The 17,820-nt window shown below is 35.8% G+C and overlaps 1 protein-coding gene across 1 annotated transcript in view; it reads left to right on the forward strand.

The window, feature by feature from the left end:
- Nucleotides 1-17,820, forward strand: part of LanA (laminin subunit alpha) — a 402,631-nt gene that overhangs the window by 321,567 nt on the left and 63,244 nt on the right. The window contains exons 47-49 of the mRNA XM_081744326.1: nt 4,530-4,814; nt 8,728-8,938; nt 10,117-10,224. Coding sequence (XP_081600452.1) covers nt 4,530-4,814; nt 8,728-8,938; nt 10,117-10,224 — 604 coding nt within the window. The remainder of the gene's footprint in view (nt 1-4,529; nt 4,815-8,727; nt 8,939-10,116; nt 10,225-17,820) is intronic.

Here is a 17,820-nt window from a genome sequence, read left to right on the forward strand (position 1 = left end):
AAATATATTATTTTGAAAGTACTTGCGTTGTACTTCTGTTGTAATAAAATAGAATGGTAATTCATTTCACTTTCATATGGGAAAATTTAGAATGACAAAGTGTGGAATGTATTCTGTTGACCGCAGCTTGTATAATAGAAACAGAAATATACAAAGTTTATTTTTTGAGTGACAGGCACGTATTTTAGGTGACACTAAAATCTATTCATTCGCTGCGTTAACTTCAATGCGAATGATTTTTGTTAGGATTATTGTTTAGAGTTATATGGGACAATGAGACAAAATTGGGTATAACTAATTTGTAGAGCATGTCAGGTAACACAAAAATTTATGTCAAAATGGATTAATTTTGAAAAACATGACTCAGTTATATACATAAGAGAAAGCACTGATCCCAAGTTGATCTTTCATCAGTTTCTTACAAGTAAGTCTCTCCCCTGGCAATTAATTGCGTATTGTTCCATAATATGTTTAGTATCGTTTCACAGATATTTTATGACAGTTGTTCACACACTGCAGAGGGTCAGAAATTATATTATACAAGGTGATAATCATTCTTTAGTTCCTCGTCTATCTTCCTCCTTAAAAGGATTTAAAAGAATGAATTAGTGAAAATAATGTCTAAAACCAAACCATATATGGCAACTGTATATTGAAGAGAAGTGTTTTCTACTTATCTTTCAATGATTTTTATTCACCTGGAAGTTCTCTGGCTGAAAAAAACTAACTTCCTGCGTGGAATGCTTTTTCATATGTGTTACCAGGAAGGGTCCGAATGGGGCACTCGAGTTGCCGAACGACATATATCAGATATGAAAGAGGGTGTAAAACTATATACATATGCAAATTTATAGCGGCTGAGGGCAACATGGAAAAGCAAGAGAGCCAGAAGAAATATGGCCGACCGTAGGACCCAGCAACAGAGAAAGCTAAGGAATCGCTTGTTCTACACTTGAATGGCCACAGAAATGAAGCTAAATGTTTATGCATAAGATCTGTTATATGTAATGAATATCATGCCCGCCATATTGAAAGTGGCCATCTTGAATTTGGATTCACAGTATAAATGATAAAGTGGATCATGTGGCATATGAAATAGCAGTTAAATTTTACCAGGAATATATTGGTGTTATCCATTCTGTAGTAACTATTGTCAGTTGAGAAGATACATGCTAGAAGAATGCATATAAACTCTGTGATATTGACTCACTAGTATGACGCACAAGCTAGAGTTTGGAGAACTCTGGTTTGTATACATACCAAAGGAAAAGTGTGTTTACATGCAGAATAGTTGTGAGTAAGCGAAAGATAGATATTGATGACAGAGAAAGAAGAGACCAAAGGTGAGTCGTGCCACCTACTGTGTGTCCAGCTTGCAGACAGGAAATACACGAGAAAGCTCATTAGCTAGTATCAGCGTTATCAGTGAAGTAGTCAATTAAGGTAGAGTGGTTGGTAGGAAGGTTAATGTGCCCTTGATCGATGAGCCAACGTTGAGTAAGTGCCAGAAAAAGACAAGGTATATTCTAATTCATCATTTGACAAAAAGTTATTTCTTCTTTTGGGCAAGAATATGAATTCCCAGGTAGTTGTGTTATTATTAGCGAGTGAGTTTGGGACGTGCGACAATAATCCCTGTGCAGAAGATCAGAAATGTAGTTTTTACTGAAAATTGATACAGCGATCGAAGAATATCAAACATTAGAGATAGATGATAGCGTGTCAGGTGAGAACAGCTCTTGTGTTTTCATCACACTCTTATAGATACTCTTCACATCAACTGTCCTTCATAGATTGGTATGTAACTTTATCAGTATATTTGCTTATGTGATGATGTATTTTATTTTCTTTGAGAAGAACCACGTCGTAATTGTATCTGTAATCCCCAGCCCTTCTTTGTGTCGGGTGTTTTAACGTGACAACAACAATCCATCTTTAACACTGCAATATTACCAGCTATTTGCATGTGAAAATACTCTTTGTAATCTTTTTCTAGATGTGCATCCTGCGCCAACATTATTCCGCAGTTTGTTCAAATATTCCTTATGACTTTCTTGCATGTTACTTCTCAACTCACAATAAAGTAACTACAAAATGGTTAATATCAATGAATTCCTGGGAAAATTTCAGTGCTATTTCACATACCACATGACCCACTTTCTCTTTCACATTGTGAATCCGAATTCAAGATGGCCACTCAATATGGCGGCCATGATGTTATTTACAGATATAGCAGATCTTATCATGCATCTACTGCTAAACATTTGACCTTAATTTCTGTGGCCATTCCCACGTATAACAAGTGATTCCTTAGCTTTCTGTATTGCTGGGCCCTATGGTCGGCCATATTTCTTTTGGCTCTCCTGCTTTTCCATGTTGCCCTCAGCCGCTATAAATTTTCATATGTACACAGTTTTACCCCCTCTTTCATGTCTGATACATGTCGTTCGACAACTCGAGTGCCCCATTCGGACCCTTCCCTGGTTATATATGTACTGCGACTTACAGTGTATTAGAGCTTTACACGTTTATATCAAATGACAGATTTCTAGAATACCCTGAAGAATGAGATCCAACAAGTAGTTTATAGATGTAGTTATGTCCTAAATAATTATCAGAAACAGCTGAAAGTTAGTGGATAAGAGCTGATTGCGTATTTGTTAAAAATTTTGTTTACAATAACTTGTCAGACTTTCAAATCTTATTTTAAAAAAATCTGAAAGCCTATATTAAAAATTCCTTCCTATATATTGTTCTTATGAGCCGTTCTACATTCAAATTGTATGTAAACGAGTTTCAGACTGTACATAATACAATATACTAAAATTTAGCAAGTAGAAATAGTACTATAACCAATTGAGATTTTGTTATAAATTGTATATATAACGACTAGCTTTCGGCTAGCCTGAGAGCGTCAACACCAAACCCCCGCGTTTGCTCAGCCTACGGTCTCACACCTCTTAAACCGACGATTTCAAGTTTCTTTTCGTATTTCAGCTACTTAAGAGATTTTGTATCCCAAGAAAACGACCATTTTAATAACATGAAGATTTTCCATTTTCCCTTTAGACTTTCTAAAAACTAAATTATTCAGTTTGGGCAATTTTTCTGTAGGTTACTCCTGGAAGGATACAATAATGCCAAATTTCATCATTGTAGCCCTACAGGAAGTGAGTAAACGTTCTGGGATGTAGAAGAAGTCCCTTATAAATAACACGGGGAAGATTTTTCAGTTCCCGATGAAACCACTCTAAATTTGTAAATTTTTATTTTCCGTGATTTACTTGGGTAACACTAACGAAAACGTACAGGTATACCGAATTTCAAGTTTTTATTCCAATTCCAAGTACTTAAAATATGAGATTATAGGTAAAAAAAAAGGTCATTTAAATAACCTGGGAATTTCTTCATCGCCCCTTTAGACCCTCTAAAACTCAGAAGTATTCACTTTTGGCAATTTCCCTGTGGGTTAGTCTCAAAGGGCTACAATCTTGCAAAATTTAAGCATTGTAACCCTACAGGAAGTGCCAATAGCTTTGCGGTGTAGATGTCCCATATAAATAATATGGGGTAGAGTTTTTAAGTTCCCCATAAAACCGCTCTAAAGTTGGAAATTTTTATTTTTGGTGATTTACTTAGGTAACGCTAACAAAAACGTATAACCATACTGCATTTCAAGTTTTTATTCCAATTCCAAGTGGCTAAAACATGAGATTATAGATTCAAAAAAGAGCCCATTTAAATAACTTGGGAAATTTCTTCGCCCTCCTTTTAAACCCCCTAAAAATTGAAAATATTAATTTTTGTCAATTTTCTTGTGGGTTAGTCCGATAAAGCTATAATCATGCCAAATTTCAAGTTTCTACGACAACCGGAAGTACCCGTTATTTTACTTCACTGAGTTCATGCAGTTTTATATATAGTTAGGATTTTGTTAGATGATGATTTTGTATGAAGATTTTGTTAGGAATGTTAGGTTTACTTGTTAAATTTGATTTAAACTACTCGTTGAGCAAAATAATATATCTATTGTAAAAAGTTACTAACGTGAAAACGTTTCGTGAACTATCCACTTTGGCTTCGTCAGATATTCAAGTATCCACTTTGGCTTCATGAGTGTCTGATGAAACCAAAGTGGATAGTTGACGAAACTCCTACACGATAATAAGTTTTGCAATAAAGACATTGTCTTGCTCAGCGAGTAGTTTAAATCAGATTTAAGTCTATAAAAAGCAAGGTTTGTACTATGGAAAACTTTACTTGTTAAATATAATGATGTTATATATATATAGTTCTCTTGCCTTTTTCTTTTAAAACAATATATATCTGCCATGACAAATCTTACATTGTACTTGCATAACTGATTGAACGATGATTTGTTATCATTTATGAATGGTAATTACTGAATTTATTAATGAATAGTGATTAATTAGTGAATGTAATACCTTCATAAAGGAAATAATTCTATATACGTGTGACCGAATAAAAAAACATGAAACTATTTAGTAATTATATGAAAATAATTTCAGGTCTGGAAAAAGTGTAAAATTCATCATTAGTGCAGAAGTAGGTGATGGGCGAGAAGTTCGATATGTGAAGGATAAAGTTCTCCCTGGAACTAACTCAATTCTGAATCTCGACCAGGAGCACTCGAAATTATACGTTGGTGGATATCCTGCATCGTTTAATATTCAACGTGCTGTGAAGTATTCATCATTTGAAGGTCAAATGGAGGAACTAACGATTGAAGGAGTTCAAGTTGGACTTTGGAATTTTGACGATGCGGCTAATAATGGATACGGAGCTTTAGAAAGGTAAGCAATGTGATTCTATTACACGTAGATATACCATAATTTCTTGATACTAGGCAGCTAGACTAGGTATCAATCGAAGATTTAAATGTTAATATATTTGAAAATATAAGCAAAAAGAGTTTTAACATTTTCAATGCATTGATCAAATATAATTTCCCCTCTAACAATTACAGTAAATTGCATGTAATTATTATTATTATTATTATTATGCAATTTAATGTTTATTTATTTGTTTAGTTGAGAACAAGAGAAAAACGAAATATTTGTATTTTCCTTGAAACAAATCTAGTGTGGCTCAAACTTTGAGCTACAAGTAATAAAATAGCCTAAATATAGCTTAAGGAACCTGATAGTTCGTAAGCCGCAGGAAGGAAACCCGCTATTGGATCTTACCATGTGCCAAGCCAATTAATTAGAACTTTATATAAACTTGTTATGCCTCTTTCTCTTTCCCCCAAAAATTTTAATAAATAAAAATGCTGAAATCTTGTGCGAACAAAACATCGACAAGGGGAAATTGTTAGTGCAAGATAAAGCTTGTTACGTGTCGTAACTTAATATATATATATATATATAAAGGTAATGAGACTAGTATTAGAGTTGCGTCTTGGTTTTCTCTTGTTAGAGAGGTTAATCAGCGCCGCCAAGTGGTTGGTTGACGAACTATACCCACAGGTATGTGAAATATGTGTGACGCCGCTTCATACTGAAATTGGTGATAGCAAGGGTAAAATACCTCTAGTGTAGAATTGGATTCTAAGTGAAACCTACATTGTTACGACGAGTTTGAGCAGATTTTGTAATGGAATTGTATTATTTCGATCTTCTTGTTAATAGAAATTGGATTACAACATTGATATCAGGTTGTGCTACGAATTATTAATTCTGAATAGGGGGATTATTAAAAAATTTAATAGATTTTTGTGACTCTGTGAACGTTTAAATGGAAGGCGGTAAGTCTCATTAGCAGCATATGTTTGTGTTGGATTAAGACACCATTGTTCAAGATTTATCAAGTTACTGTATATTCGTTGGTTTATTTAATTCCTATAAAGATATATTGGTTCATACGAGCTTATCATTTAACCTGAATGGAGAACTTAGTGATATATTCGAAGTTTTCACAATCTGATATTTTACGGCAAGCAAGTAATTTTCCGAATGAAAGAAAACTTTGTGTTATATGGTCTCCGGAATATTTTGATGAATTAGGTGAGCTATTTCTTGTTTTTCTCTGCTTCAGTTTCACAATTTAATTAAACAAAACGTGGGGTGATTTCTCGACTGGGATCGCCTTACCCTATGCGTCTGTCTATGCTTAATTCGGTAATGTCACATGAGCACAGCATGGTATCACGTCGCTTTGGATAATCGTATTAAAATGAAATTGGTCACATTTGAAAGAAAATCTCAAATATTTTTACTATTCTTCATAGACATTGAATGTGGGCTCCACGAGTAGCGACGCAGATATCAAGACAATATTCCCATTCACGCCACACACGCCTTTCCTTTGATGACATGTGTAGAAAACGATCCACAAAATGATGGTACCCCTTCAAAATTGACGTGTGTGTAGGAGCCTGATGTTGAAATCTTCGCCTAAAAGCACGCTGAACCTGCACCAGACTCTGCGTGCTGTGATATTCCAAAACACACCAACTTCGTTCTTGTAGAGTCGCCATAACTCATTAAAGCTTATTCTTTAATAACTACACAACACAACGAAATGATATAAATTTATGTTAGCACATTACAGCATAACAGTACAGAAACATAAAAGCTTCCCAGGTGACCACCAGAAACAGAAACTGCCTGCTAAATATCCAACAATGAACCCATATCAACTAGTCACAAAGTAAACATGAATGAATTTACTTTTTCTGTGTTCGATCCTGTCCATTGTTAACATGCACAAAAATATTTGAATATTTCTTTGAAATGTGACCAACCTTATTGCAATACGATTATCCAAAGCGACGTATTACCGCTTTAAAGTATGTTAGTATTTTTATGGATACGCTGTGTATATTTCAAATGTTTATGCTAAGCAATAACGTACAACACACTTATTATTTAATGTTACAAACCGTAGATGGTACATCCTTTTTTTTTAAATAAAAGCGTTTACAGCAATATCAAAACCATTTTGAAAACTTGAAAAACATGGGTAGGGATTGCTATACTTATGACGTATTTGTGGAACATCTTTATTTTATTTTATTTTATGTTATTGTTATATAGTATTCCAGCATCAATTTTTGGTATTTGTAATTAGAAATTTAGGGGCTGTGATGGCTCAGTAGCAGAGTGCTCACCTCTCGTGTATAGTGTCCTTGGTTCGATCCCAGCCAAGTGAGCTTTGTGGTGGACAGACGCCGGGTGCGTGAGTTTTCTCGGAGTTCTCCCGTTTCTTCCCACTGTCTTCATTCTACCATTTCATTCGTTTCTCATCATCACCGTCTCCTTCAGCCTAGCCGGCATAATCGTGGGACGTAAAACTTAAAAAATTCATTTCATTTCTAATTACAAACTTTTGCAGTTACATTAATTTAGGCAGTGTTGGAAACTTTAACAGTTCTTATCTAGTGACATGAAGCAAACGAAGGACTTCTTGAGTCACACACTTACTCATATTACGGAATACTGGGATGTTGGTTGGTTTTGTCGTCTCTATATTGCTCTGATTGTACTTACATGTACATACCAGAACTAGTGGGGGTCTATGAATTAAAATCTTATGAGAAATTCTTCCGTACAATTCTTGGTGCATGTCACACCGACATAATTAAAATAATATTTTAAAACATGAATCAAGTTGTTTTCGCTGCTGCATAGATCGATATTGCTAATCTTCGGATATGTCGTTGAGTATTTTATGGCAAAGGATCTCTTACGTGTGAGGATTTCTCATAGGTTTTAATGTCATAACAAGTTTTAGTATCAGTTTTCTTACTGCACCTTATTTAAAACAGCTTATACGCTCTCAAAACCACAACCTACTGTTGTAATGTACTGTTAATAACACAGCCACACATACACACACACACACAAAAAAAAAAGTTCTGTGAACCGGACCTCAGCGTATGGATTCGAAGTATTTTGTTACACAGAATCCAAATTTCAAAATCCCAGGACGATTGACCGTGTCAAATCCCTTTTATGGGCAAAAAAACTTAGGGAATTTGGATAGGAAGGATACACGTAACACAGCCATACAAATAACAAAAGTTCTGTTCAACGGTCCAGAGCGTGTAGATTCGAAGTATTTTGTTACACAGAATCGTAATTTCGAAACCGTAGGACGATTGACCCTGTCACTTTTGTTTAATGGGCAAAAAATGAGTATCCTTCCTATCCAAAATCACTCAAGCTTTTCGCACGTAACAAAAAATAGACACGATCAATCGTCCTGGGGTTTCGAAATTTGGATTCTGTGTAACAAAATACTTCGAATCCATGCCGTGGGGTCCGGTGCACAGAACTTCTATTTGTGTGTGAGGGGGGAGGGGGCTGACTGGCTGGCTGTGTAATAAGTAATGCAGAATTATTTTTGCCTTGTTTTATTAAGATTATTGGCATCCATTCACTTTACTTCCACAATATACTGAAAGAAGGTAAAACAACTTGGTTTGAGAAAGTGTAATTGTATTTGAATGTAATGCTTGAAAAGTCTTTCACAGCAGAAGTGTCATTTCAGGCAATGACTTTCGTGTATGACTATACATCAAAGGTCGTAAAATATTAAAAAGAGATCAATGTCATATTAAATGCCAGAACGAAAGTCGGAAATACTTTATTGTAACAGAAACAGAAATAAAACAACGCGAATTACTTGGTTATTTGTATGCATAGTTTGTCTCTTTATTGTATATTTATTTTATTTTACACCCCATTCAATGGTTATTTTCAGGGACAAGTTGGTGAACCTTCAACCAATTACAGGATATCGATTTGATGGCAGTGGATATGCAGCATTGAATAGCACATCTTACCAGTTCCAAGATCGATCAAATATTCACCTTCGATTCAAAACTTTTGCAGAAAATGGACTGTTATTCCTTGTGGGTGGGGGGCGAGAATTTTTATCCATAGAATTACGAGAAGGAAGAGTTGTAAATCAGGTACGTTGATGATTGTCCATTATTTTCATCCCTGTAATGATTTTGTAAAATTATTTAAAATAGTACTATCTTTATTTCTTTATTCTTTTTCTCTTTTAACTCTTAATAATACGAGGAACGTCTACAAAATAAGTGCACTAGGGCCCTGGCGGGCAGAGGGAATTTGTTATTGCTATAGTGGTCACCCTGCCGTGTAGCTTAGTTCCTACTTTTTCCAGCGAGCCTAATCACACGTCAGTACGACCAAAACTGTGGTAACAGTAACGTCTCTCGTGAAAGATGTCGATAAAATCTTCTGCCAAGTGCGAGATCCGTGTTATGCAGCGCTATCCGTTACCTCGTTGTGAAGGGAAAATCTTTGTCTGAAGTTTTTAACGAGATCAAATCAGTTTATGACTGAATCGTACGAGTGTGTTTAAGTGTTGTCGTGAATTTAGAAACGATCGTACTGATGCGTACGATGAGCAAAGGAGTGGAAGATCTCGATTTTGACTGATTCGCGCATTCCCCTGACCTGATGCCTTCAGACTATCATCTGTTCATTTCCCTGAAGATGCACATGGGTGGGGAAAAAGTTTCAACTGACGAGGAAGTAAAGGTGGAGATGAAAAATTGGGCAAAAGAGGTGGCGGCAGACTTGGACCAAGGCATGAAAAAAAAATTGATTCCTCGTCTCACTAAGTGCATCGAGAGGGATGGCGACTACGTGGAAAAATAGTTCACATATGTACTGATGTAAACATGTAAAAGTTATGTTTTAAATAAATTTTTTGAAACCTACAAAAATCTAATACACTTATTTTCTGTACATGCCTCGTATAAACACTATAGAAAGCGAAGTGTTTTATTTTGTGTTATCAAAATGTCTATATAATTAACAACTGTCTAGGTGATTTTAGATTGTATATGGTACTCTTCATTGCAAAACTTCATTATACATAATAAGAATTTAAATATCATCGTTAGCAGTACTGAACGAATTTTACGAAATCATCAATAGCCAGAGAATGAAAGGTCTGGTTCACTTGCAGACTGCATCTTCCATTTGCGATTACGTGATACTTGTATAAGGACAAAGAAAATCAAACTGTAAAATTGTTTTCCATTTCAAACTATCAACTTTTTACTTATTGCAAGGGTTGAATGAAACTGATTTAACATTATTATATTCTTTCTAGTTTCAATTGGGAGGTGGAACCAAAGCTCTTGTGAGCAGGAAAACATATAATGATGGGAAGTGGCACGCTGTGGATGCAGTACGTCTTCGACAAGAAGGAGTGCTTACGGTAACTATCATCAATACTTTATACATTTAAAACATTATACACGTGCGCATTATTATTATAAACTCCCAAAGGATGAAACTTTAACGGTGTATAGTCTGGTGATGCCAGTGACCATTCAACTAGACTTGGTTTTCCAATGCAATGTCGGGGAATTATTTAATGAAAACTCGCGAAAGAAATGAAAAACACATTTTGTACTTTGGTGCTCAGTTTTTGTCTTACTTTTATAAGAAATCTTACTATTTTCATCGTATTTCTATGCATATAAAACTACTAAGATATGCATTCTACTATCTGCTAAAACAATAATATGTGCGTACGTACATACATGCAGTTATATCATTCCAATAAAAATCTAATAGCACAAGAAGAATACTTTTTATAGAAAACACTAAAATCTGGACAATATCATGCAATCTCTAATTTTAAGTTTCTAGTAGCTATATTTCACGTTTGATATTTTTCCTCCCTTCCAGATAATGTTCTTTATTTCCATTTGTTTGTGTGTGTTCAGATTCTTTAGATCTACTTCATGAACTTTTTATGCATATTATGAAGATTCTGTCTTTTAGGATGAAGTTAAAAGATACACGGGAGTTTGTATTTTCCCATCACCTTTTTAACATAAAAGTTTCGTCTTGTATACAATAGTAGTAAATATTACAGATAAAATATAAGTTCCTTTAAATAACTTGCTGATTCCTGGTGAATTTGTAGGAGCCCAATGGTGTTAGGAACCAAGGCATTTGTGGCCAAGGTGTAGGTAGATGCTTCTCAATGGTCAGGCGTTTTAGGGAGTATAAGACAGGTTCTTCTCAATGAACAAACAACTTACAGAGGGAGCAAAGGAATATCTCATTGACCAGGCGTCTTAGAGAGTGGTGTGTGATCAGTCGGTGGAGATTGATCCCTCCTGTGGTGTGCAAGCTTCTTTTATCCTGAAATGTCGGCTAACTCCGTTGATCTTCGTCACTTGCCAATCGTTTTCGATGATTAACGATGTCTTCTTCGTGGCTGTCGTCTGAAATGTGTTTACACCCAGCAAGTGGTATTGAAGCACGTGGAACCTTGCAATATGGACAATGACTTGTAATATACTGCAGATACCTTATTTCATTTTAAAATTGGTGTTATTATTATTATTATTATTATTATTATTATTATTATTATTATTATTATTATTATTATTATTATTATTATTATTACAGAGTCTGAAGCAATACGTCTCCTGATTTCGAAGAGTTTCGGAGGGGGACATGGTGGCCTAATGGTAGAGCGCTTATCATTGGTTCGTGGGGTCCCTGGTTCGATCCCTGGCTTGCAGAATAACGTGTCCATAGGTTTTTTCAGTGTGCTCCGTTTCCTTCCACATTCATATTCCACCAATTATTCCATCATCATCTACTTCCAGTGACTACTACCTCTTTCGGCATCTCGATCACATCTTGGGAGAGAAGACGTTCCTTGATAATCAGGCGGTGGAGCGTGCTGTTGAGAATTTCTTCACATCACAGATAAGACTTTTTTCACCATAGAACTCAGTCGTTTTCTGTGCGATAGCAAAAGTGTGTGGTTGCAAACAGCGACTATTTTGATTAATTGGGTATTGCAATTCTAATCTTTTTTCCTTTGGAAATGACGCACCTGGGGTGGATATTTCATTTGCACCAACCTAATAGTTATATCCAATGATACTAATTTACTGTAAGTTACATTTGTCAGTCATCACCGTTGAATACAAGTTAATGCTGCTTTTGTTTATGACAAGGCAGGTTGCGTAGATTCAATGCATAAAAATATTTTGATACGAAAGTAAAAGAATGTGAATAAAACCACAGACTCTGTATTGTCAATTTGAAGCTCAATTACCTTCGAATTCATCCTACGGTTTTTACAAGAGATATAAGCACTCTACTATTTAACTAGAGGAGTATTCTTAGGATGTCTTACAATATATTGTAAAACTTTGTGTAATTTCGTCTCATATAAGGAAGAGGTAGAGCAGTTAATAAAAAGAGTGTCCGGAATCGACTCCCACTACCAGTTTTATTATAAAAATCCACTATATGAGTATTTGTACAAAAATACTATACGATTTGGTCTCTTATTTAAAAGGGTAAGTAAAAGGTAGTCTTTGACCAAGTGGTCGCAGACAGGATCTCCAACAGAGCCCCGTAGCAGGCTAAGAGGAGTGGAGTTAAGGAACCAATGCTCCGTAGCAAGCAGAGGCAGGTTAAATTGCCAACAGAGCCCCGTAGCAGGCTAAGCGGCTGAGGTTGGGATTCCCAGACAGAGCCCCGTAGCAGGCTAAGCCAGGAGATAGGATAGGCGTAGTCCCGTAGCAGACTAGAGGCCTGGGGGTTAGGTTACTCCAAGAGTCCCGTAGCAGACTAGAGGAGGGTCACCAGAGAACTGGTGTTGAGTTGCCTTCGTCTATCCAATTTATAGGGTCCTTTTGGGTGGCGGTGGCGCTGCTGCTCCGATTTCGTCTTCTGCTCCATGGGAGGGACTAAATGTCGTCTGCAGGTGATTGCAGGTCCCCCTGGTGGAAGTTCCTCGTGATGAAGCACATGGTGTTGTTTATAAACACTTCATGCATGTATTTGTTTTTAAACAACTTCACATGGGATATTACACCCCCCTGGCTGGTTTAAAAATAAGCCGAAGGGTTATTTTTGTTTATGTGATAGTTGGCAACACTGAGGAATCACACACACACACACACACAAAATCACTGAGCACTAAACACTTGTGGCACTGAAATAAATGAAAATCACTTTTCGGAGCAGTAATGTGGTAGCGGAATATAGAGCACTAAACTGGTGGTCCCTATATACAGGCAGGATCCGTACATGGCACATGATACTTCATTTCCCTCGGGCTGTTTTTGGCTTGGCGTCAATAAATATAAACTAATTCACTTATAGTAAGTGGGGTTGGAGTCTGTGTTAGCTGTTGCTCCTTAGTTGTATTATTGGTATTAAATGTTTCCAATGGAATAGGAGATGGAATTTCTATGCGGTTCGTTCTAGATTTGTTTGGTAACGAGCGAATATGTATAAAATAATAAGGCTTAGGAATACTAAAAAAGTTGCAATTAATACGGTTATATAAAGATAATTTATATTGGAAAGTTCTGATTTGAACATCGTGATTTCTTGGTCACCCTGTATAAGGTGAAAAAGTTTCTAAAATATTTGCACTAAAGATATGTATTTCAATAAAATAATCCAATTTTAAATGTCAATGACAATAGTAATAATGGTCCTGAATTCCTGGTCATCCTGTATAATGTAGAAGTGGTCATAACTTTTGGAACATCCTGTACAATATTTATGTTGCATAATGTCGGTGACAATATGTAGTTCACAGAGGAAAAGAAAAAAATATCGATGAAAATGTAGAAATATGTTAGCTGTCCTTGTAAAAGATCAGTTGCCTTTTAAATGCGGAAATGCTAACGTCGGCATTCTTTCCATTGAGTTGCAGAATAATGATTCAGCTTTTTATAAAACAAAGAGGAAATGAATGTTCGTGTCGTTATGAAAAGTGTTTTTATCTGCTGAAGTCTTGACTATATTTCTTTCTTCCTAGTGGTGAGTACTGTCCTTTTTTTTCGCTCGTGTAGAAAATAATAAAGAAGTTATTTATTTTTATTCTATGTCTTGTAATTCTTGATAAAATGGCTTGATTCGGTCTATTGAGATTTCTTGTATTTTCTTCCGAAAAGAATTTGGAAATTCTATCTTATAAAGGTTAGGATTCAGTCTATCCAGGATTTGAACGGGTCCAACATAGGACGCTGAAAAACTTTCCGGCACTCCTATTTGTCGATTAGGAAAGTAGACCAGTACTTTTTGTCCCTTTTCAAATTGAGTTTGTCGGTGTCTGCTATCGAAATACTTTTTCTGCTTATTATAGCTAGCGATCAAGTTATTCTGTACACTCTCACGTATTTTATTCAAATGTTCTTTGTTGACACATAATGTTGGAGTTGACGCTAACGCAATATCAGAGATGGTCTTAGGTTCATATCCATACATGAGGAAAAAAGCAGAATATTTAGTTCCGGCTTGCACAAATGTATTAATAGCGAATGTAATATATGGTATCAGCTTCGGCCAAAGATTTTGGTTTTCTTGCACGAAAAATTTAAGTGCATTCTGTATTGTCTTGTGGAATGTTTCCACTATGCCTAGGTTTTTATGGTCGTATGCGGGGCAAAATTTAAATTCAAAGTTATAGCATTTTGCCAAATTTTGCAGCCTCTTAACGTTATGTACTGGATGTCTATCAAGGTATAAATATGAAAAAGGTCCAAATTTGAGTATGATGTCATATATGAGAAATTGTTGAATTTCTTCCGCTATTATGTTGTCCACAACCTTGGTCACACAATATCTTGTGGACATTTCTATGGCCACTAATATGTGTTTAAACTGTCCATTTCCCACTGTTATTTTTCCAATAGAATCATATTGCCAAGCTGTTGCGATCGGTTTAGGTGGGTGATGGAGTAATTGACCCGCTGGTTTAACTGGTAATTTCTTGAGTTTCTGACAGGAAATGCATGTTTTAATTCTGTTGGCAATGTACGCTTTCATATTAGGAAAGTAGTATTTCCTAAGCGCCGAATGATATGTTTTGGTACATCCAAAGTGTGGTGCCATTGGGTTATTGTGTAAGCCATCAAACCACTTACTTAATAAAGATTTCGGCACACAAAGGAGATATAACAATCCTAATTGGGGATGCTTCTGTGTTCTGTATAATATCCCGTCCTTTAGAGAAAAGTATTTTGCGGCTCGAAAAGTAGACAACTTATTAGGTTCCATATTTTCCAAAACAGTGATGATGTCAGAGAATGAAGGATCTTTCCTTTGTTCTTCTCCTAAATTTGGTAGAATTATAGGTTGTTCAATTTGGAGAGTAGTGTCTAAAGAATGGGATGCAAATACTTTAGCATCTTCCGTGTCCGAGAAATTGTCAATTTCTTGTTTTTCTCCCTGTTTAATCTCCTGTTTATCTTCTAAACGACTAAATATGTCCGCTGGGTGTAATTGACTTTTAATGTGTTGTATTTCGAAATTATAGTCTGCTAAGAATATTCGGTAGCGACTAAATTTCCCAACTTTGTCCGCTTGTGTTGTGAGAGATGTCAGGCATTTGGCGTCTATAAATAATTTAAATCTTCTATTTAGTAGGAAGTATCTAAATTTTCTCAAAACATAAATTAAGGCGTACAGCTCTTTTTGCCAAGTGGATGCTTTCCTTTCACTTAGTGTAAAACGTCTACTAGCATAGGCAACAACACGTTCTTGTTTCGTTTTATGGTTATAGCATGCTAATAAGCCTCCTGCGAAGATAGAGGAAGCGTCGGTATACACGCGTATTTCCAGTGAGGGATCGAAGTGAAACAAAGATGGCGCGTGTATGATGTCAGTCTTAAGTTTCTCAAATAATTCGTCATGCTGAGAGGTCCATTTAAATTTTGAATTCTTGTCTAAAAGGCACTGAAATGGTTCTATTTTTTCCGAGAAATTTTTGATATGTGCTCTTAAATAAGAACATAATCCTAAAAAGCTTTTCAGAGTTCTTTTAGTAGTTGGTTTCTTAAAATTTCGAATCTGGTTAGCGATTTTGGGTGAAATCTTGATTTCTTTCCCACTAACTGTGAAGCCTAAAACGTCCAATTCTGTGTATAATAAGTGGGTCTTCTTTGGACTGGCACGAAAATCATGCTTTCTTAATCTTTTGAAAAGTAATTCTAAATCCGATAACTGTTGTTTCCAATTTTTACTTCCTATGACCAAATCATCAGCGAAGGCAGTTATACGGGGTGGTAGGCCCTCTAAAAGCATGCGTACAGCTATACTGAGTCCGGCGGCGGAACTGGAGTGACCCATGGTACACCTCTGGAATTTATATGCCTTTCTAGTATGGTTGACCTCAAAAGTCATGTATTTTTGGCTTTTGGGATGCAACAATAGCTGGAAATAGGAGGATTTTATGTCAATTGTGGATATAGAGTTTTTTCCTCTTAAAACGTGTAGAATATCCTCCGTATTTTGAAATGGTATACTTAGGTAATGTGAGAACCTATTACAAGCCTGGAGGTTCAAGACTAACCTGAATTCCGAAGTCCCTGGCTTCTTCACAATGAGCAATGGCGATGAAAACGAACTATCGCTAGTTTCCTTGATAATATTTGCGTCTAAGAGTTGCTTAATTTGTAAGTCAATTTGAGGTCTTACTGCTAATGGAACCGGAGGAGATCTTTGATGGAAGGATGCTCCTTTGTCTATCCGTATTTTATGTATATAACCTCGGAAATATCCAATGTCTGTTGGTGTGTAGGAAAAAACATCTCTGTATTTAAAGAGTAAATCTTGTACGGCTTTGTTTTTTTCTTCTGATAAATCCGGGTTTATGTCAAACAAATTAATATCAAAAAATGATTTTGTTTCTTCTAATCGATCCTGAATTTCTTTGTCTGATCTGTAAAAAGTTTCGTCATCATGGCCATTATCTTGACAATTACCCTGTAAATCTACTTCTTGAAGATTCTCTTCTACGTAAGCAATTGGGGTGCTCTTTACTAACGTTACCGGTCTACTAGTAGGATTTGATATCAATAAAGTCAAATTATTCTTAGGTACCTTAGTAGGTAACGTTTGTAGTCCGTATTTGTCCAGCAAATTTTCTAATGGAGAGATGAAAAAATATTTATTATTCTTTTGCCGATTCTTGACACTAATTGGTAAAAAGAAATGTGACCTGGCTGGTATGGTAACCTTTCGAGTTGTAAAAACATCACCCGACTTGTGCTGTTTTATTGTATGCATAGTGTTAGCAGATAATTTTTCCTGGGTATTAATTTCAATTGGATACTGCGGAGGCCGTGGTTTCTTGTATACTGACAACATGTTATTCTTTAAGTCAATTTTGGTCTGTAATCGATTTAGAATGTCTTCACCGAATAAAGGCAAAAAATCTCCATGCTCTAAAATTCTGAAATAATGAGAAAATGTTGTTGAGCCAATTCTGAATGTAATCAAAGCTATATAGCGTAAATTTACGACAGAATTCTCAATTCCTCGTAGATTAGTGCTAAAAGGAATCAATTTTGTGTTTGGTGGAAGCCAATTTTTAGGCCAAAGACTCAATGAACTGCCAGTGTCTATGATTACAGGATACTTTTCTTTATTAATTGTTACATTAATTAATAATTTATGTTCCTGATTTAACATTTTAATGTTCTCCCTTCTATCTGATAACGGAGCCACTGCATAAAGTGATGTATTTGCCAATTTTTGATGTTCACTTATTTCCTGTTTCTCGGCCCTCAGAACATGTTCTTGAGAGGGTTTGTCCTGGGGCCCTCCTAGGCGTTTCCCTGCTGATTGTTGTTATAACATGTACTGGAAGAATGGCCTTTTTTATAGCACGTACCGCATACCGTAACTGTTTCCGGCCTAGGATTACTATTATTATTTTTATTATTATTTTTAGAATTGTTCTTATTTCCATTTCTCTGCCGATTTTGATTTCCATTATTTGTATTTTTCGACCTATAATTGTTACGTCCACCTCTCC

Source organism: Thermobia domestica, chromosome 17 (assembly GCF_964235325.1).
Source record: "Thermobia domestica chromosome 17, izTheDome1.hap1.1, whole genome shotgun sequence".
Taxonomy (NCBI): Eukaryota; Metazoa; Arthropoda; class Insecta; order Zygentoma; family Lepismatidae; genus Thermobia; species Thermobia domestica.